Below are 21,823 nucleotides of genomic sequence, written 5' to 3'. Positions count from 1 at the left end.
TTTCAGAAATACTGACTCAAAGTTGCCTCACTTTATCCATTAGGAAAAAAAGAGCCTTACACACTCAATTTTCTTTATTTATATGCCAATTCTGTTAACTATTAAATGATATTTAATTCAAGTTAAGTAAAACAAATTCTTAAAATTAAAGTAAATGTTTGTAATTATCTTATTTTTTAAAAAGTTTATTTATTTTGAGGGGGGTGGGGAGAGAAGCAGATACAGGGAGAGTGAGAATCCCAAGCAAGCTCTGTGCTCAGAGTGCAGGGCTCAATCTCATGAACCATGAGATCATGACCCGAGCCGACATCAAGAATCAGATGCTTAACTGACTGGGCCACCCAGGCACTTTTATTTACACACATATAAAATTCAAACTAAAGAAAGATGCCTTTTTAATATTAACTTGATCAAGTCATAATAACAAAATATGGAGCATCTCTTAATTTTCAATCTGCTCAAGTTTATCACATGTAACCCAACAATCAATGGCTTCCCTGAAAGATGAAACAGCCTTCAAAACACAGGGTCGCCAAATCATGAACATTTCAATTTGCAGATGGCACTATCTCTAATAAGAAAATAAATTTAAAAAATTGCAAGACAGCAAAAACTGCTGAGATTTAGGCCATATTTATATGTGCATGTAAGTTTCTGAGGAAATACTAAAAGTTACATGCTGTAATGTAATGTTACACCCTGCAATAATACTAAACTCAAATCCTGTGTTAAATCCAATTCAACCAAGCTTGAGCTGACATCTCGGTCTTGATTTGAAACAGCAGAGCTACAATCTTTCTACTGAATAATGTACTCCCCTTTCTTGAATAGTCCAGAAGCTATTTTTTATTCAAAAATACAAGAATCAGTCTTGAATTTTCTCCCTCAACACTCCCTGGAATTTTGCTGAAATTATTTGGTATTCAGGTAAGCATGTAATGGAAGGCAGAAAGGATTCAAAAGTTGATTTCATCTAAAAGGAGAAAACTGAAAAAAAAAACTGCAAAATTTATTCCATCTTACTAAATTCATACTGTGAATAGAAACCTAATATAGTCTTATTTATTTCCATGAAGCACTTCTTTGCTTACTAAAGTTATCACTGGAGCTTAGCTTTCAAAATGGCTTTATAAACAAAATTGATAGGAACAGTCAAATTATTTCTTCACTACGTCGATGTAAGATTTTTAGATAATGATATAGTCACGATCTGTAGATTAGTTTGTGGAAAATACGTAATACAAAATGAGTAATGAATGACTGGTTTTAGTACACAAAAATGAAAACCTCTCAAGATTTCTTTCTTCTTCTTTTTTGTTTAGGCATGGGATACAGAGAAATTATTTCTACATTGTCTCTTCCAGACTTGCTAGAACCAGTCTGCCATTCCCTTAATTTTTCCCATACCATTATTATTTTTGTAAAGATATCACTGTTCCTAGACCACAATGTGTGTTTTTCTAGGAAGCTTTAGACACCTGCCTCACTGAATTAGCAGCAGACATGAATAATATGAAATCCGCATGAAGAAACTAAAGTAATTCTTGCATGATTCATTCACACAAAAAAGATGGTTTCAATCATGGTAACTTTCCTATCTCAGAGCCATACATACCAGTACAATAACGCCCATTTGGAGCCAAGACAAATCCTGGTTTGCAGATGCACTTGAAGCTACCATCTTCATTAATGCACATGCCATTCAAACACATGTTGGTAGTCGTACATTCATCATGATCTGCAGGAGAAGAGCAGAGTTACTTACGCCACTGGCCTTGGGGGAGCTGGCTCCCACTCCTTCCATTAATAATTACCAATCACATTCTACTACATAAATAAGCTATGTGTTCACTGATTTTTTTTTTCCTAATCTGAATGCCTACCAAGTGAGAGCAAACAGTGTGGAGAATATCAAGGGTCTTTAGCGTAAGGGACAAGAAGGAAAGAATTAAGTAAATGTTGTGCTTAGTTGTTACTCAAACCACCCGAGAAGGGTTTTTACTTTGATTAGCAAAAATGTTAATATGACCAGGGGTACAAGTGAAATGAACTGGACTTTCATCATTGGGTGAACTATCACCAGTTGCTGTGTGAACAGATTATTTGTGTGAGGTACTGATACCTACTGCATTGCCAGACATTGCCAGGACGTCAAATTTAGAGATCGGATTATCACATATGCCAAAAGGTTTTACATTCCCCCAGATTGGAGCTCAGGGGAGACCTTTTCTAACCTCTGAGTATTGTAATGGCAAAATATGAAATACTGTAGGTACTAATAATTACCTACGGCAGAAGAAAAACTGTTACTTTTAATCAAACATAAACCGCACAGAAAATTCCCAGAAGCAGTACATTATTCATTGTTATAACATTTCCAAACAATCTTTCCTTTGACTTTAAGGGTCTCATTCTAAATGCATTTATATTTTACCTAAGTCATCTGAAGAATTCTCACATGTGTGTTGTGTGAGCTTATATGGAAACAGCATATATGGTTCTAAATAAAAATGTATATCCCTTAAGAATCTTTTGCAAAGAAGCAGGCAGTTTCCATACCAACACAGTTTTTTCCATCTGTAGTTAATTCAAAGCCGGCATTGCAAATGCACTGGAAACTTCCATCTGTGTTCACACATCGACCGTTTTTACAAAGGACCCCATTCTGGATGCATTCATCGATATCTGGGATAATGAAGAATGGCCAAACATTACTCTTTTACAGTAACCACAGATAAAAACAGTAAGGTAATAAATGTGATGTCCAGTATCCAGTCTGTGTGTCTTACACATTATACCTAAGATCGTGTTGCTTCTTCAGCAAAATTGCCATCTCTCACCAGCTTTTTTTTTTTTTTTAAAGTCCTGACTTAACTGTAGGTGAAGAGGGAAAGAAAGAGAAAAATGGGTTGGTGTGTGGAGGGAAGCTAGGTGCGGGTGGGCAGTGCAATGGAATGGCTGGTGTAGCTCTTTTGGACACAATGGTCAAAGACCCCAAATTCAGAGCAGACTGTTGACTAAGAAGACAGGACCGTCAAACTATCTGGGTTAAGAGCAAAATGATGCAACCTGCCAGGTAAGCTTATCTGAGCAACTACTCGTGGATGAAGAGGAAATGAAAAAGAAGACAAGCAGAGTCATCTGCTAAAAGAATTCTGAGATGAATCAGTTTGGAAGAGGGTACTGAGTGTAGCAACAAAACTGTGATTCAAGACAAGGCCTGACTTCGTATCGGACTACGTGTGAGCATCAAAGGAGACAGTAGTTGAGAACAACCACAAATCTTGAGCTCCATTATTCAGACAGCAGTAAGGCTACTGATGTTATCTGGAGAAAGGAAGTTGTGATCTAGGGAAGGGAGAGAAACTGAATTTGCAAAGCCAGATAGCATGTTGTGAGGGTTATATATGCAAATAGTGTTTATGTTTAAAGGAAGCACTTCTGAGGGGAGCATAAAATAAACCTGTAGTAATGTAACAGCACCTACTTCATTCCATGTCTTATTTTAATATAAATTTACTTTTAACCTCAACAGCCTGGGTCACTGTATTTCATGGAACATTTTCACATGTGAAAGCAAACTGCCTTACCAATGCATGCTTGCTTAGTAGGAGTCCTCTGGAATCCAGCATGACATTTACAATAATAGGATCCAGGTGTGTTAACACAATCTCCATTAGTGCAGGGATTTGATGTGCATTCATCAACATCTGTGAGCGGCAAAAGAAACCATTACAGACTTCACTCCATTTCTAGAAATGTTTGTTTAAAGTACATTGAGGCCCCCCAAATTTGAGAGAAGGCCAGTCAGTGGTAATAGTCTAAATAGCGGAGTATTTATAAATGAATGAAAATTCCTTTCTTCAAATACAGAGAGGCCAGTCTAGAGATTTACAAAAATATTGCCTATTGGAAACTACAAGGGAATTTGCTTTAATCAAGAAATAATGATTTTTCAATTTGAAAAATGCACAATGATTAAAAGCTCTGAGAAGCCTTTTTTTTTTTTAAAGCTGACTGCAAAATAATAGCCGTTGAGTTCCAAAAGCTATCACACTTACAGTAATCCAGGCAAGTTAATAGCCTCTACACAACCTCATAGAGTATTAGAAACCCAATGAAAGATGTTGTAAGATATGTATGTATATCTTCATACTGTCAATTTTACTAGTTTTAAAAAAAGAGAATGACAGATTGTGGAATTTCTGTGTTATTATTTGTTGCCCTCAATTAGATATGTAACTACGTAGGCACCAAGGCTTGGTTATTTCAAGTAACATAGGGTGGGACAGAAAATGGAAATTAATTAAAACAAAGTCTATCATATTCAGCAACCTCAGATTTCTTTAGGACCTTAAATGGGCACAGGAATTTTTTGCATAAACTAAGTTCAATGCAAATATGCGTTCTGATCCTGAATGTGACAAACATTACTGCTTTTCATTTAGTTCTCCTAAGGCTTGATTAAATGGAAACCCCATCACAGAACTCAGAGGCTGCAAGACAAAATGGCAGATGGAACAGTCTGTATTACCCAAAGCCCAGAAAAATCACATGTGCCAGAGTCAGAAAACGTTAAATTCATTTTCTTTCAGCAACGCCCACAAAATATAATTTTGGATGCTAGCAAATTAAAAACCTCGCTGGCTGGTATGGGCATAATGACCTGCCATTTCATGTACATGTAGAGGCCATTAACATATACAATTTCAGCTATATTGGAGAGCACAACAATCCAATGAATTCACAGGTTTACTATTTTCATAAACAGATTACTCCTTTCACAGATGGTCTTTAAAAAGAAACTGTAATCTATCAAACTCACCAATCTCATTTATATAAACACTCAGAGTAAATGCAATTAAGCCCTCTCTGGTACAGAAGGAGAACAAAAGAAAAAAAAAATCTCATAGCAAATTAAATAAAAACAACAGAGAGTAACAGGATTAAATGCTTTTTCAATTCATCCAAGGATGCCTTCAGCCCATTAAGATTCACTTACATTTCAACTTTGGGTTGATAACATCAATTCTACTGGGCCAAAGGAATGAGGCAAAATGAGAAAAGACAGAGTTTAGAGCATTAGCAAGCATATAAAGTATACTTAATGGACTTTCCAGTATGAACTATCACCCTGAGTTTGCAGTGTGGAAGATAGCTTAAATTCTCTAGCATACGTAATACTCAAATGCAACATTTAAAAATGTGTTGTAGATGCTCCTTTTCAGAAGACTCACTGTAAAGCTCTGTTCTAGTGAGGAACATAAGACCATGCACCCAAGCCCCGGGAAGCCAGGCCACTTCTCAAGACCTTTTGCTTTCTTGAAAACCTGTTCCCAAGCCCCCGCCCCCACCAATGGCTATGACAGCTCTGGGCAGTTATTTTGCCATTACAGCCCTGAGCCTCTGAGAGACCACACCAAGGGATCAGTACACAGAAAGATACAAGACTTCACTTACTTATTTCTTCTTTAGAAGTGAAAACATCTACCAAAAACTATTAGTGCGTTTAAAATCCATGCCTTTAAAACCCCACTTGTTTTTTGGGATTGCTGTAAGATTTTAAGTTTTAGTCTAATCAGAAATGACCACTGCCATGTTGTGAAACGTACATTTTCATGGCTCTTGATTCTGAGGTCTCACGGCCTAGTCCTTCCAAGTGATCACCTCTGTTTCTCCTGGTGTAGGGGAATAGGGGCACTGTGCACTTTGGTTTCTTCCTGTGTTTTCATTGGGGACTGAGTACTTTTCAGCAAAGTCACAGGATTTTAAACTCCTGAAATCAATGAAGTCACTGAGACAGCTGCTGATTATCAAAATGGTTACATTCTCGGATACTATCAGGGTGAGAAATATTTAGCCTTGAAAAGTATTTTATATTCCAAATTAGTAATCACTTAATTGGCAAGGGCTCTAAGATTACCTGTGGCCCAACAGAAACAGAAAGTATTTCTTATTATTCCAAAATAAAATTATTTGAATGGAATTAACACCTACTGCTAACAGCAGTTTTTCTTATATGGACATAAACGAGTGCCAGAATTACATTTGAGAGAAGAGCTCTCAGGAAAAGGAGAGAAAAATGTGGTGAGTAAATAAAGCTTTACAGGTCTTAGGAGTAATTCTTAGAACAGCAATGGACCCAATTCTATTTTCCTTTTCTGTGATCCTTTAAAAGAGTTTCATGTTACGACACTTCATCAGTATCTACCACAAATTCCCAAATAATAATGGCTGTTATTCCTCAAAACACAGCATAATTAAAGTAGTTACCAATCCTATCTTGGGCTCCTATAATTTAAAACACTAGTTAACTCATATCCTCTGAACTTTTTCTGATATCCTGACCTATTTACAAACTCAAACTGATGAGAAGCTGACCCTACAAAAAATACTGAAATAAAAATATTAAAAATTTACTTTCTGAAAATATTCCCTGATACTTATCTTTGTCTCTATGAATTACTATGGTTAGAAAGATAATCTTGCTTAGGTTTTAACTTTGCAGGACCAGAGGACGAGACCAATCTAGAATGGAACTGTTTGTAACAACGTTTGGGTAAAATACAAAAGTGAGAGGTATATTAACACCTTAACTGTACAGACGTGCAATCCCAATGCTACCATAGACAGAGTTTTTAAAAAGGGTGGTAGCAGCCCTTCTCATGTGGGTTCCAGAAAAGGAAGGACCTATTTAGGACACCCATTGTATGTGATTAGCTCCCATCCTTTGCATCTGGAGTTATACTACCTGGGCATCACCCTTGGGGGGATTCATGAAAATAGTTACTGAAATCACTTTCTGTAGGACTTAATTCTCTACACAAACCCTGGTTAAGGAGATGCTGGATTGCACACATGACTACAGAAAAAAACTTTTGATCCTTAAAGATAATTCTTTATGCCAATGGTTCACAGAATCCCCCAGAGTACAGGTGTTTTCCTAGGTAGAATGAAGTACACTAGGGTGCTAATATGAACTAAACGGTGGTCTGTGGCTAACTGAAACAAAATATTTAACTTTTGGCCTATTTTTATTTGTTGGTTAGTGAATCATGCAGTGACATATGAATCAAAAACATTAGTAGCAAAAAAAAAAAGTCAATCATGGGACTCCTGGGTGTTTCAGTCGGTTGGCCACCTGACTTCAGTTCAGATCACGATCTCATGGTTCGTGAGTTCAAGCCCTATGTCGGGCACTGTGCTGACAGCTCAGAGCCTGGAACCTGCTTTGGATTCTGTGTCTCCCTCTCTCATTGCCCCTTTCCCACTCATATTCTGTCTCTCTCTGTCTCAAAAATAAATATACATTAAACACAAGTCAATAATGTTTCAGTTGATTTTGTATGTATGTATGAGATTTTATATATTGTATGCTTATAATCATGTTTTCTAAGAGGAAAGTCACTTACAAGTCATATAATAATAAATATATCAGTATTTCACAGTGATCCAAAAATAATCACCTGGTCTATCATTTAAACCAGTGTCTGGGAGTATCAGCTAAGCCAGGGCTCCTGTAAAACCCTAGGGTAAGACATTTATATAGATTATGTGAATGGTCCCTCTAGACTTGTGCAGCGCAAAACTTGTGCAACTGTACATGAGGATCCTGAGGTAAGCCTCACTGAATCATTCTGATCTTAGAGCTCTGTATTAGTTTACAATAATTGGTTTTTCCAAAACATCACATTTGGCTCACATCTTCCCTCATAATCATAGTGCACTTAAAACTTTTCAGTTTGCCCTGGCAAAATTATGATACTATCTGTTCCTGGTCTTGTCATCTGTATGCTATAACAGAAGATGTGAACCCAAATAGGGTATATTTAGGGTTATACTAATCATGAAACATACACACAACCATGCCCTAAACTACTCCTAAACTAAAACTATTCTCAAGAGATCATCAAAACCCTCTTCATCATAAAATCCAAAAGATTTTTCGGTCCTCATGATATTTCTGCCGTACTTCTCACTTGCCGATACTTTTCTCTTCAAAGGGTACTCCTGTGGAGCTTCAGTGATGTAACACTTTTGGATTATCTGGCTATCTCACCAATGCTATTACTGGGTTTTGTTTATGGGACCATGCTGCTATTGCACAGGGTTCCAGCCACAGTGCTACTGTTATCTTTCTACTCCTGCTGGGGTTCGTTCAGCCTGGGTGACAATACTCACCGTCACGGTTCTCACAGTCACCTGAATTTCACTGATGCCTCGATCTGTAACTCTAGCTCTGAATACTCCCATTAGCTTTAGACCCTTATAACTCAATGTCCCAGATACCTAATACTCCATATGTCCAAAAGTGACTCATCAACTGTAACCTCCCAATCTGCACCTTCTTCTGCATGGTGACGACACTACCATATATCCAGTGCTGTTCAGCTATGAAGGAAGGGAAGAGAGAGGCAGAGACAGAAATCTCAATATTTAGCATGTGAAAAAGTGGCAGATTTTTGAAAGAGCCTATGGAAGACCATGCACACAGCAGAGACACGCTGGAAATTAGCTTTGCTTCAAAAGACTCTTGTTTTAACGATACCCAGTCCAATTTGTTCCGAAAGCTATGAAAAAACACAGAAGGGTTAAAGAATCATGAGCTTACCTATGCAGTCCCCATTTGAATCCTGCTTGTACCCCATGTTGCATTCACATCGGTAGCTAGACACGGTAGGTATGCAGCGTCCATTTAAACACAGATTAGCATGGTGCTTACAGATATCTATTGTCTGGTTCAGAATAGCTACACAGAAAGAAAGCACAAGTGGTGTTTCATCATTACAACATGCACTGCTTTTATTAAAGCTGATTTTTAAAAGGCTATTTCATAGTCCACTCAGGTGCACATATCAAAGGCTCACATTATTCTACATTAAAACTTGAATGTTGAGGGGCGCCTGGATGGCGCAGTCGGTTAAGCGTCCGACTTCAGTCAGGCCACGATCTCACGGTCCGTGAGTTCGAGCCCCGCGTCGGGCTCTGGGCTGATGGCTCAGAGCCTGGAGCCTGTTTCCGATTCTGTGTCTCCCTCTCTCTCTGCCCCTCCCCCGGTCATGCTCTGTCTCTCTCTGTCCCAAAAATAAATAAACGTTGAAAAAAAAAATTAAAAAAAAAAAAAAACAAAACTTGAATGTTGAAAATCTAAAAGATATTCCTGAGACACATGGTAGTAACTTGCATTTGTTAAGTTAGACATCTGGAAACCCTGCCCATAATGATGTCTTTTCAAAATTTCAGGAATGTTCTACTGTACATTTGAATGCTTTCCATTCCCCCCCCCTTTTTTTTGTAACTGTGCTGAATATTCAGATATAGTAAATAGGCCACATGCCAAAAAGAATAAACAGAACACTGTAGGACATCATTAAATATTATTAGCAAGAGCAGTTCTTATAAAAAGAATGGACTTAAATGTCAAGTACGCCAATGCCAGTTCTGGCTGGAAGCCCAAGTTATTCAACAAAAAAGGGTGAGGAAAAGAAAGATATTTCATTAAAATATTTGGATAGGCACAGAGCAAGAGCAAGACTTATTCAGTTTATCTCAGTTGAAAAATGGTCCTGGAAAATAATTCAAGGGGTGTATGAACAGGGCAGCTCCAAACGGCCAAATGAAATATACTGGAACCAAAAACATGCTCTTTAATGGCGTCATCTGGACTGGAGTGTTACCATGCTCTTGTCTTTATTTTCAAAGCGAACTCGGGTCACTCTTCCTGTCTCCAATTTAGAAAGCTTATGGAAGAGAAAAACAGCATTTTCCTAAGAATTTTTTACTACTACATTATTTTAGATCTTGAAATAAGTTTTACACACATGCACATGTGCGCGCGCGCACACACACACACACACACACACACACACACACACCCCTTCTGAAAAAGATGTTAGGTATTAAAGTATCATTTAAGGCAGAAAACTGAAGTGTCTACACAAAGAGTGAACACTCACTTAGTCCAGTGATGATGGGCCCCTGTCCTCCGGCTCCTACACCAGCTCCCCCAACTCCAGGAGAAAAGCCATTGCCTCCAGGGATGGGGATGAAGCCTGTCCCTCCTGGGCCATAGCCATTGCCATTGCCACTTGGGGCAAAGCCATTCCCCCCAGTGCCTCCAGGTCTGGAACCAGCACTCCCTGGAATCCCTCCTATTGGAAGTCCATCCATGCAAAGTCTACGATATTCCTCTAGAAGAAAAAAACATCAGTTAAACATGGATGGATGACCTTCTGCATGATAAAAACCATCTCTCTACTGTAAGATTATTTTAGATTATCTCTATTATTTGGTCTGAACAAGTAAGATATTATCTTGATAAATGTTTTCAATGCTAGCAGTAGCAGGAAATGGTAGAGATGTTTCAGAAAAAAAATTAAAACCTATTTGCCATATTTTAGCTGGGTTGTATAACCAAAGAATTGTCTATATGTGCATTTTGATTCTATCTCCCCAAGTGCAACTTGTAAAATTCCAGATATAACTATGAATGCAAGAAATTTTGTTAAATGGATGAAAATGAAAGCTTTAAGTGATTCATTATTTATATTTGGTTTTAATGAAAACTTCATCAGCATTGCACCTACACATTGTTCCTATCTCCTTTCTTTTCTTTACGTGATTAAGGTGGCTTCAGAAAATACTTTTTTTTCTAATATGAATTTTAACAGAAGACAGTGTTTAGTCAGCTTTTCAATCTTCGCCTTATTTTCCCAAGTATTAAAACTGAGAGAAAAGAAGCAAGCCTATAAGTCATCTCCTTATTTTCTTATCTGTTCTCAGAATTAGGGCACTGTGTCAGTAGAAATGAAGATTATTTCACTGAAGCAATTGTCTCAGGGTTAATACTACTAGTGAGACCATTAGTTTCCAAAATTATATACTATGCATTATTGGTACTTTTTTTTTTAACACTTTTTACTACTCAATTTTGATGTTGGATAGCTTAGAGATTTTGAAGGAATATGCCTTAGTATTTTTCTCCATAACAGTACATATAGACACCTATCTTTAGAAGAATAGCTCACATAGTTTAGTTGTTTTCATAATACTATAGTTTAACATAAAGGCTACATAATAAGACATACTGAATGCCTGTATGTAACTGATAAACATTAATTATAATTTACCATTCATATCACATTAACAAGAGGAGTTACTTCCCATTTAACCTAAAGTAATTTCCACATACAACCTCAATTATATGGTTAGTTAATACAGCAAAATGAATGACAGGTGTCCTTCTACCCTTGTATTCTTAATATTCAGGTCATTAGAAATGAGGAAATATCTCCAAGGATTGGGTTACTAGAAAATAGGGGCACTTATGAAATAAAATATAAATGGAGGTTACTCAAAGACAGTCATAGCTCTGAAATGAAAGATAAGCAGATTTCTAAAATGGATTGAAATATTGATGTTCAGAGTAATTTTTAAAACTACTCACACAAAGACCAGTCATAATCAGCTTTCAGGAATTTTTCTGGTATTAATAAAGTGGATATAATAAAAACTGATCCCAAATAAACAATGCTGCCCTATCCCTCCCCAAAATACCCTCGTCATACTGAAGACAGAGAGAGGAATACACATATGACTGGACTTTCAGAAGAGCAAAGTACATTACTGTTGCTGATTTTCCTAACACTGCCCATCCTGAGGAGACAAGCAAAGCAGGCAGCTGCTCACCAGAGCCTCTGACAGGACAGGCCTCAGGAATGGTTCCGACACCCCAGCAGCGGCCGGGCTCACAGCAGCATTGCATTTTTGTCATTCTGCCCGGGAGCTCTTGTGCACAGCGACCATTCACCAGGCCCGAGAAACACGTGCCTGTTCTCTGATCTGAACATGTGGAAACAAAAGAGAAGGCGTGGAAGAATTATTTCAGGTTCTTACATCCATTACTTTACATATTAGAAGAGGCTAAGTGAAGGTAATCTTACTTAACCTCTATCATACCTATTTGTTCTTTTGCTTTCTATGACATTTGTTCATTTCCTTACTCATTTTCTAAGCAAATACTCACTGACCTATTCCATGCCATATCCCAGGCATACAGTAATGAAAGACACAAAGCAGATATGAGCCCATATTATAGAGCCAGAGCTTGAAAGAAAGTAAGAGCCCAATTCCAGCCTAGATTATCCAATCTCCAGCTGACTTGCAGACGCAGAGTGCTGTTCGCCACTGAGCGTTTACGGCTGTTTGTTACACAGCAATACCTGACTGATACAGCTCCTGTTCTAGAAAGGTTGATCACAAACAGCTCCTCTGAGCCAGTGACATCTGAGCAGAGACCTGCATGATATGAGACCAGGTGCCATGTGATTATCTGAGGGAAGAGAAGTTGGAAGAAGAAGAAGGGGATGTGCTCAACGTGTGTAAAAACAAGGGGCCAACGCAGCCAGAGAAGGGAACACAAAAGGAGAGTGGAAGACTCTAAGCTCAGAGAAATACCAAACACAATACCACGTGAACCATTAGAGAAGGACTTTTCAATTTTATATGGAGTGCTGTAAGAGTCACTGGATGCTTTCAGTTAGAGGAAAGATAATGGTTTACATTTTTAAAAAGAACTCTTTGGCTGTTGACAGTGGTGAGTGCAGGAATACCAGTGATGGGAATTGGTGACGGAAAATGGGGACCCAGATGATGGTGGTAGCAGTGACAATGATAAAAGCAGTCAGATGGCAGATATATTTTGAAGGTACAGCCCAGGGGGAATTGCTTGGGAGTAGGGTATGAGATTAAGAGAGTCTTGGAAATTTCCTAAGTTTTTGACTTAGACAGCTGAGACAGGAAGACAAGGGGAAAAACAGGATTCGGGGACATAGTACAAGGCTTCTCTAAAACATGTTACCTCTGCGATGTTGAATACAGGAGCCTGGAACCCTGAGGGACAGTCAGGCTCAAGGTACATACCTATGAATGAGGTGTGTACACACGTGTTGTAAGCCATGAGGCGGGACAAGACATTTTTGAGAATTAGGGCAATAAATGATGTCAAATGGTGGTGACAAGTCAAGTCAGGTGAGGACCAGGCTGTAACCATGGGGCCTGGCAGGACTGTGATGGTGAGGAGATGGTGAGGAGTTTGCATTATCCTGCAGTGTTGGGAGTAGAGCACTGACATGATCAAGTTTGGTTACAATAAAAGGTCCCTCTGGCAGCAGAGTAGCAAATGGATCAAAATAGAAGATGAAGTCTGGAAGACGTCATCAGAAGAGAACATAAAATGCAAAATTGCACAGGGATAAAATATTAATATCATCTATAAACCCAGTGAGCTTAAACTAAAACTGTTTTTATGGTACCCAATGGAGATAAAATTGTGGGTCTGGTTTATTATATATGATTCAACTTTTATCAAGAAGCTTCAAAGAAGTTTTGTCTATGATGGCAAGAATAAATGCGTACCACGGCAATCAGGAGCTGCATTCCACTGATGCAGATGAATCTAGCAGTTGCCAAAAAGTTCAATTAATAGGTAAAGCTTAAATTGTTTAGTACGAGATACAGACTTTGAAACAAATATACTATTTTCTCAAATGGTCTGTAGTATATACCTCAGGATGCTTCTAAGCTACTGTCAAAAAATAAATAAGCTACTGTTAAAATGGCTTTAAGATAGTGCCTTTAAGAATCAGAACACCTCCTTTCATTTCCCAAAAGGAAGTCACTAGGCCCAAAAGCAAAGTACTCAATTTGAAGCATGCATGCAAACTGCATGGCAGACATTTCATGAACTCTCCAAGCTGGGCTTGGACAGACTGCCACTGGGAATAAGTTCACAAGTAGGTGTCTATTCCCAAAAATGATCCAGGAAATTAATTTTTGGAATATTTACTCCAGGAACCCCAGATATCATATTCCTAGATTTACTTGATTGCTACATTTCTCAAGAATAAGATAAGGCAGATCAGAAAGTCCTAAACTCATAGCAATAATCTCAGTTACGAAACACACTCGGTACTACAAAGTAGGCTGAATGTATTTCTGTCTTCAAGGATTCTGTAAGGAGGAGCTTGTACCATGAAGTTTGAGAAAAAATGAAAGACAAAACTCAGAAAACAAAACAAAACAACAAAAAAGCAAAACCATGGCCTTGAATCAGAAGACTTAGTTCTTCCATCAAAATCTTACTGCTTGATGTTGCAACTATATTTAAGTCTTCTTCTTCTGGGAACAGGGTTTGTGGCAGAATTAAATAAAACAGTATTTGTTGTGTTCCCAGCAGAATGGTGGATTAGCTACCCTGAATGTCCCTCCCAATTTAAAGATCCTGCCTAAAATATGAAAAAGTATTTTAAAAATACATTACATTACCCAGCTGGCATGAAAGAAAGGGAAAAACAGAGTCTCACAATGAAGTGAAAACAGGATCTTGAGAGGTAAGTGCACAGCTAAGTTTCAGATTTACAGCTTCTGCAAAACTCTGGAGACTTTCAATTTCAGCCCTGATAGTTTCACAGGGTCCAGGAAATAAAAGATAAAAAGCCCAGATTCTCCCTTCCAACACAAAAAGTAATAGAAAACTCCCTCATAAACGAAGGGCTCCAAAGACCCATATCCTTAGGACAAGGTGATAATGTACAGGAGGGAAGTTAAGAGACTTATCTGTCTCTACCTCAGTGTTGAGTGGAGGTTAAAAAACAAAACAAAACAAAATTAAACTAAAAACAAAAAACCTCTCCTAAGAATCTTAACTCCAAGCTCTTCCTTACAGAGACACTTTGGTGTCTCCATTCATACTAGGCTGCGGTCTGAAAAACTTCAAAGTAAGAATATACTACATAGAGGTCCTCAGGCAGGGATACCGTGCAACTGACAAAGGTAAAATACAGCAAATTAGGACTTAATATTAAGCAGGTCTCAAAGAATTCTCATAGGCAAAGTCCCAAGAGACAGGAGTGGCTAACAAAAAAATAAATAGCTAAATAAATGAGTAAATAACACAAAAAAGAAACAAGGCTACATAAACAAAAGCAGCTGAATAAACATCAGATATCAGATATGAGAATGGTCAGGACAGGTGGACAATTTGTAACTACTTTTAATGATAATTAATTAAATATTAATTATAAATAAATTATATTTCATATGCTTAAGGCAATTAAAGTCTGAAACTGTGAACAGATAAAAGGGGTCCATAAACCATGATAGAACAGTCTTAAAAACTTTCAGTGAAACCTCTATAAATGAGAACTATCATAACTGAAATAAAATGCCTAGTGGATGTATTGAACAGTATACTGCACATAGCTGAAAAGAGAATTAGTGAGCTCCAAGACGTATCTGAATAATTTATCTTCAGTGTACTTCAGAGAGACAAAGCCGTGGAGAATGTATGAAAAAACAGTTAAAAAATATGGAGGTGAGTATCATAAGGTAAAATGCATCTAGTAAGAGACTAGACAGTACTAGGGAAGAGGCAATATTTAACAGATACTATCTTAGAACCGTTCTAACAAAGTTCCAAGACAGTCTCAGATCTATGATGTCCAATAAGTGGGAAAAATAAAAAGAAATACACAGCTTGCCACATCACTATGAAACTGCAGATCCACAAAGAAAAAATAAGGAGGTTAAAAATGGCTAAAAAGAGAGACTGATTACTTTCCAAGGACTATTTGAACCAATCAATGGCTTCTTAATAGCACCAATGGATGCTAAAATACAATGGAATATTGCATCTTCTGTATACTATGATAAAACAGCTGTCAACCTAAAACTCTGTATCCCAAGAAACCATCTTTCCAGAGAGAAAATTAATGTGATTTTCAGGAACTCATAAAAAGAAAGAATTTTCTGAGGCGCCTGGGTGGCTCAGTCAGTTAAGCTTCTAACTTCCGCTCAGGCCATGACCTCACAGTCTGTGAATTCGAGCCCCACATCAGGCTCTGGGCTGACAGCTCAGAGCCTGGAGCCTGCTTCAGATTCTGTGTCTCCCTCTCTCTCTGACCCTCCCCCACTCACACTCTGTCTCTGTCTCTCGAGGATAAATAAACATTAAAAAAAAAAAAAAAAAAAAGAAAGAATTTTCTACCAAAATATTCTTGCTAAAGGAAATTCTAGAAGAGGTGCTTCAAGCAAAAGGAAGATGATTCCAAATAGAAGGTTTCAAATATATGAAGGAATAATGAGGAAAAATAATTAGATATGCAGGTATATATAAAAAAAACTCTGTAATATTACACAGAAATAATTTGTTTCAAACAGAGTGGCAACTGACTAGAATTTTTAAAAGTTGAGAGGGGGAGATCTAAGTGCAGTAACCATCCTAATATTCTTTCATTGTTTTGTATGAGTAAAATACAGATTAATTTTAGACTTTATGTTACATATGCACCTTAAAATGCTAGGATAACTGCTAAAACAACAGAAATGGAAGTATATAATTTCTAAACAATAAATTTAAAAGAATGGGGTGTGAGGGAGGAGGGAAACCAATAAATAAAAAAGAGAGCAAGAAAGAGAAAAAAAGTAACAGAAAAGAAAGATAAATAAGAGGCACAAAGAAGGTAAGAGAAGTACAAACAGATTGGTTACTATAATAAATACAAATGGATTTAAATCTCAATTTAAAGGCAAAGGTTTTCAGATTGTGAAAAAATATTTTTTTTAATATTTAGGCTGTTTAGAGGAGATATATTTACAATCTAAGGAAAAAGAAAGATTGACAGGAAAAATATACACCAGGCACATATTTAAACCCTCTAAACCCCACTCACAAAATGTGATGCACAATGAAATAAAATACACAAAAATAAAGTATTAAGGAATAGATCAAGAAGAAAACAATTTTAGGAAGCCAATACATATTGAAAAAAAGGTTCAATTCACCAGGAAAACATAATATTTTAGATATTTTTCACTTTGTAACATAACATCAGAATATATACACAAAAACTTAAAGAACCACATGGAGAAACTGAGAACTCTACTATCACAGTGGAATATTTACACACCTATTTCAGTAATGGGCAGATATAGCAGACAAAATTCAGTAGATAAAGAAAAAATGTGAATGGTACAAGTCACAAGTTTGATCTAGTGGACAGATTTATTCAACAACTGGAGAAAACACATCTTTTTCAAGCCCATGTGGAAAATTTGCAAACCATGGAAACCCCATACACTATAAACAACTCATGGGTCAAATACAATATCACACTGGAAGTAAGGTAATATGTATAAAAATGAGTAGGTGCTCATCAGGAATCTATACCAGTTCCAGACTTTCGCAATCTGCAATGATATTGTGAGAGGTCTACAAATCGGTATTTACAGTGAACACTGAAAAATCAGTATAAAATGCCTCACCATATGTAGGCACTACTGTGATTCTCATATATGGAGACTTCACTGTGACTAATAAAACACAAATTCATTTAAAATGATTACTAAATACCCAGTTGCTTTTCTATAATGCAGTTTCTCAAAGATAATGAATTATCATCCTGAGTGGATCTAAAAAGCAATTTTCTGTGTGTCCAAGAGGGGTCTTCAAATTCAATTAATATAAATAACCACTGCTTTACATGATTTGGAAATCTCTACTCAGCCCTAAGATATGTATTGGACGAAACCATGTCATTTGTGAGAGGGTGGAAGGACAGAAAGAGAGGACTGGAAAATAAATCATACATTTTTTCATAAATTCTACGATTAGTTTCTTCTAATAACATCAGAGAAGCAGGCAATCTACTTCCAACCCTTGGAGTCAAATTCATATTATGATAAAATACAGATGAGTTTGATGTCCCATAGTTAATGTCTCCCTAAAAATACGTTACAAACTAAACCAGAGGCTCATTCCTTTGCATAACAAAAATTGCATGGTTTTGGGAAAGCACTGGGTTGAAAACGTGTCACATGCAAGAATATCTACAATAGAAAACGGACACCCAGTAGGACTAAGAGTTGTCTAGGCACACCATCCCTTGAAATAGGGAATTATTAGGGATGAAGGCAGATGAGGCAGATTTATTACACAACAAGGACAAATCCTTCTAACGCTTGATATATGTTTAACTGCAGGAGTGATATGCCAGAAATATGAAAACAAGTCTATTTTTCCAATAATCTCCTATCACCCTCACCACATTCCTGAACAAGGTTTACATGAAGTCTCATTTAAAGCCACACTGTGGAAGAGGAAGCAATTCATCTTCTCTGATTAAAATATGGATCTAACTTGAAGCAAAATAATAGTACTCTTATCAGTGTTTTCTCATGGCTTGACATTTACTCTAACCTTAATTTAAGAGAACTAATGGTTAATTACACAATGTGATGAAAACTTTGTAAAAGCTGGGGATTGTACCTCGAAATAAATAGATCTCCTGTTGAATGAGTTTTGCTCTTTAAAAATGAAGGATTCAGCCGGAAAACACTGATAAGGTTAGCTCAGGTCAGAATATTAGTGATCGTAGGTGGTCAATAAATAGAAGCCATTGTCTCAGGCTGCATCCCCTGATAGTGGAGGACTGCACCTGCCTCTTTGATGATCTGGGGCCAACTTGGGTTCCCCTTGATTAATTCTGCAGATTCTTGCTATTCCTAAAATACTTCCGTGTATGCTTTCATGTTTCCATTACACAAGGCTAACTAGAACAAGGAACAATGAAAGAAATAGAAGCACTGTGGCTCCTAGGTTTATTTTTTTCCTTAAAATAATGAAGTGTTTCTTCCTTAACTATATAACCCTTTTCTTGCTAGGACATTCCTTCCTAATTAAAACCAGTATCCCTGTTCCACCAGTTGTCTTCTACATGATTCTGAAGTTAAAGGTAAAACACTACTCAGTATACTGTTGCTTCTCTGTCTCCCCTTCTCCCTTTAGTTAAACATTTTTAGGCGTCTCGGGTTATCTCTCAAGCATTTTGCAAATAGGCACGTGCACATGTGATCAACACCCATGGCCACCTAGAAAGAGCATCTCCTGGTCATCACTCTCTGTCTTCCTCATTTCTTTTAAAATGTTTTTCCCCCACTGATTTTCGTCTCTGGTCTCTGTCCTGCTCAAATTCTTAAGTCACTCTCACTGCTCTCTGGATCAATCTGATACTCCTCAGCACAGAAGTTAAGAAGTTAAGAACCTCAGCAACAGAATATTTATCTCAACCATCTGCCTTGTTTTGTTTCCAACTATTTCCTCCCCTCAGCTCTCTTTCTCAGATGAACTCTTTGCATCCTCTCCAGAGCCCCTCACACAAAGTTTCTGTGTCTTGCTCATGCCTTTCTTCTTTGCTTGGCAAACCTCTGTTCCCTTTATGAAGCGCCTACCTGTGTGCCAGAGTCTACGCCAGTGCCCATTTCCTCAAGAATTTTTGACTTATAGCATCCAGTGCCTACAAAACGATTTAGCAATTAATCACCTATGGCCTCAAATGTTCTTATTTTTTTTTCACATTATGTTTTCAGGTTTTGTTTCCTTAAGAATATTCCAAGGCAATATAGTGCACTGAAACTTTTGTAAGGCTGAAGAAAATGTCCTAGGATGTTGTAGCTATAAGATTTCTGAACGCTCTCATTTTCTGAATTTCATTGGCTTTGCTGCTGACTGGTGCTTTTGTATCTCTGCTCAAGGTCCCTGCTGGCTCTGTTCATAACAGCAGCAGTCACGTCATCTTGCATACAGAATTTGCTCACTGCTCTTATCAATTCATTAATTACTCATTGCTGCCTGGCAATCACTCTCTTTGCCTCTATAACAATGTGGAAATTAGGTATCAATAATGCCAGAGTATTCTAAAACGACACAAAGGTCATTAAATTGGGCTATTAAAAATGCTTCTAAGAAAAAGATTATTAGGCATATTTCTACTCTTTTTAGAACTGACGTATGTTAGTACTCTGCGTTGAAAAGAAAGCTCTGTCCTGGATATTAAAGAGAAAATTTGATAAAACATACTAGATAAAATTAAATTAGGCACTTGACTTTCATATTTAGTATAAAGTAAAATGGGAAAACTATCCTAGTTTAAAATTAAAATGCCCAGCTAAATTCTTCTGTCATATGAAACTGTTTTCCTACCCATAAAAGAAAAAAAGGCAGTTTATTGATGCTTTACCCATGATCTTAGCCAAAAGGCCAAGAAGTGATTATTGATGCTTTATAATGTGGTATAGACTCAGGATATTTTTGTTAACTAGAATAAGAAATTATGGCAGCATTAAGCCTTCATGGAGATAACATGCATTTTCATACTCAAAAAAAAAAGTTCTTAGTCCAGCCAACTCATTATTGTCAGTATGCATGTGGTTATAAAATAAATAGCATAGAAATATCCAGGACATACATAATTCAATCATAAACAAATACAGTCTAAGAAAATACAGAGTCAAATTTTTAAAAATTAAAATCAAAGATCTCTTACACATTAAAACATCAGATTTGTTTTTTTTTTTCATATATGGAAAACACATCCTTACTCCAAATGTAACACAGTTATTCAAAAATGTTTTAAGGTTGTTACTTAATTTAACTATGGCTTTATAATTGTGGAGTGTCATTCTCCCCTCCTTAGGGGATCTCCTTTGTTCCTGGGTCAGGATGTCAACACTGAAATGAATGGAGATTCTCACGCTTAGCACAGGACTCAAAGTGCCTCAGCTCTTGGAAGCTTAAGCAGGCACTTGGCTTAGGGGCATCCTGGACCCCAACACACCACGTCCAGCAGGATGCCAAATGATGTAAAGCAGTTATTAACCAACACAAAATTCTTACATCCAACATCATCTACTTCATCCATTTGCTGGTTTTCTATCCATTCGTAAAAGATTTATTGAGCCCACAGGACTACACAAGTCACCATGTGAGGCTCCCAGGGAGCAGCATAACGCAGAACCAATGGAGCTTATAGTCTGACTGACATATAAAGTGTAAATATCTGTGCAATGTGAGAAAGCCAGAAATGAAGGAAATGAAAAATATTATGGGACGGGCTGATTAATTGTGCCCAAGAAGAAAATGTGACATCTAACTGGGGACTCAGAGGACGAGTCAGGTTTTAATGAGCACAGTGAGGGGACATCAAGATGCTTCAGAAGAGAAGCTATCATGAAAAAGGTATGGCAGTTTGGTCATGTACAGCAGTGACAGAAATGTGAGTGTTGAGGCAGCAAGCTATTAGCAATGGATCTTGAATAAAAGCTGGGACCAGGTTCTGAAGGGCTTTGAATGTTCAGGTAAAGACTTAAAACTTTACAGAGACAGGCAAGAGATGAAGAGAGTTTATGGTAATTTCAAAGTAAATCAAATATCTGACACCAAAGAGAAACAACCTCCATAAATCTCTGGGAATCTTGATCTTGATTATCGGAATATAACAAAGACTATGCCTCTTTTTCAATGCAAAAAAAAAAAAAAATGAACACAAATTGTTGACTAAAATATTTAGAAATTTTAAAAAATCAAACATGAGGATATAATTTGGAAATATAATATAAAAGACTAACATTTGTTGTGTCAAATTCTTCTTTCTAACTAATTTATTTCCCTCATCACCCCTTAAAAACCTCCATTCCAATCCATTCTCAAAGGGCTTCAATTACTCTACAGTGCCTACCAAATAAAATACCTTACTTGGATTTCCAGAACTTCACAATAATAGAGTCGCTTACGTCTCCAGCCTCCCTTTTTCACCTTGCCATATTCTAGAACATAAGTTTCCTGAAACCAGGGTCAATGGCATCCAGCAAGCGATGTTCAATGATGGCTTCCAAATGGCTATTTCTCCTACAGCGTTGGGTCTATGTCTGTTTCAAGGTGGCGAATGTGTGGATGTGTGTGTACACACAGTATCTTCCTACATAGTTT

The 21,823-nt window shown here is 37.2% G+C and overlaps 1 protein-coding gene across 1 annotated transcript in view; it reads right to left on the bottom strand.

Annotated features, from left to right (window-relative positions):
- Positions 1-21,823, bottom strand: part of FBN2 (fibrillin 2) — a 258,120-nt gene that overhangs the window by 108,728 nt on the left and 127,569 nt on the right. Inside the window, exons 9-14 of the mRNA XM_025924336.2 lie at positions 11,689-11,841; positions 9,957-10,190; positions 8,612-8,749; positions 3,591-3,710; positions 2,560-2,685; positions 1,616-1,738 (exon numbers count right to left, since the gene is read on the bottom strand). Coding sequence (XP_025780121.1) covers positions 1,616-1,738; positions 2,560-2,685; positions 3,591-3,710; positions 8,612-8,749; positions 9,957-10,190; positions 11,689-11,841 — 894 coding nt within the window. The remainder of the gene's footprint in view (positions 1-1,615; positions 1,739-2,559; positions 2,686-3,590; positions 3,711-8,611; positions 8,750-9,956; positions 10,191-11,688; positions 11,842-21,823) is intronic.

This window comes from Puma concolor, chromosome A1 (assembly GCF_028749965.1).
Source record: "Puma concolor isolate L17-30 chromosome A1, mPumCon1.1.hap2, whole genome shotgun sequence".
NCBI lineage: Eukaryota > Metazoa > Chordata > Mammalia > Carnivora > Felidae > Puma > Puma concolor.
Note: the sequence above shows the minus strand (reverse complement) of the source record. Positions and strands in the feature narration are given on the sequence as shown.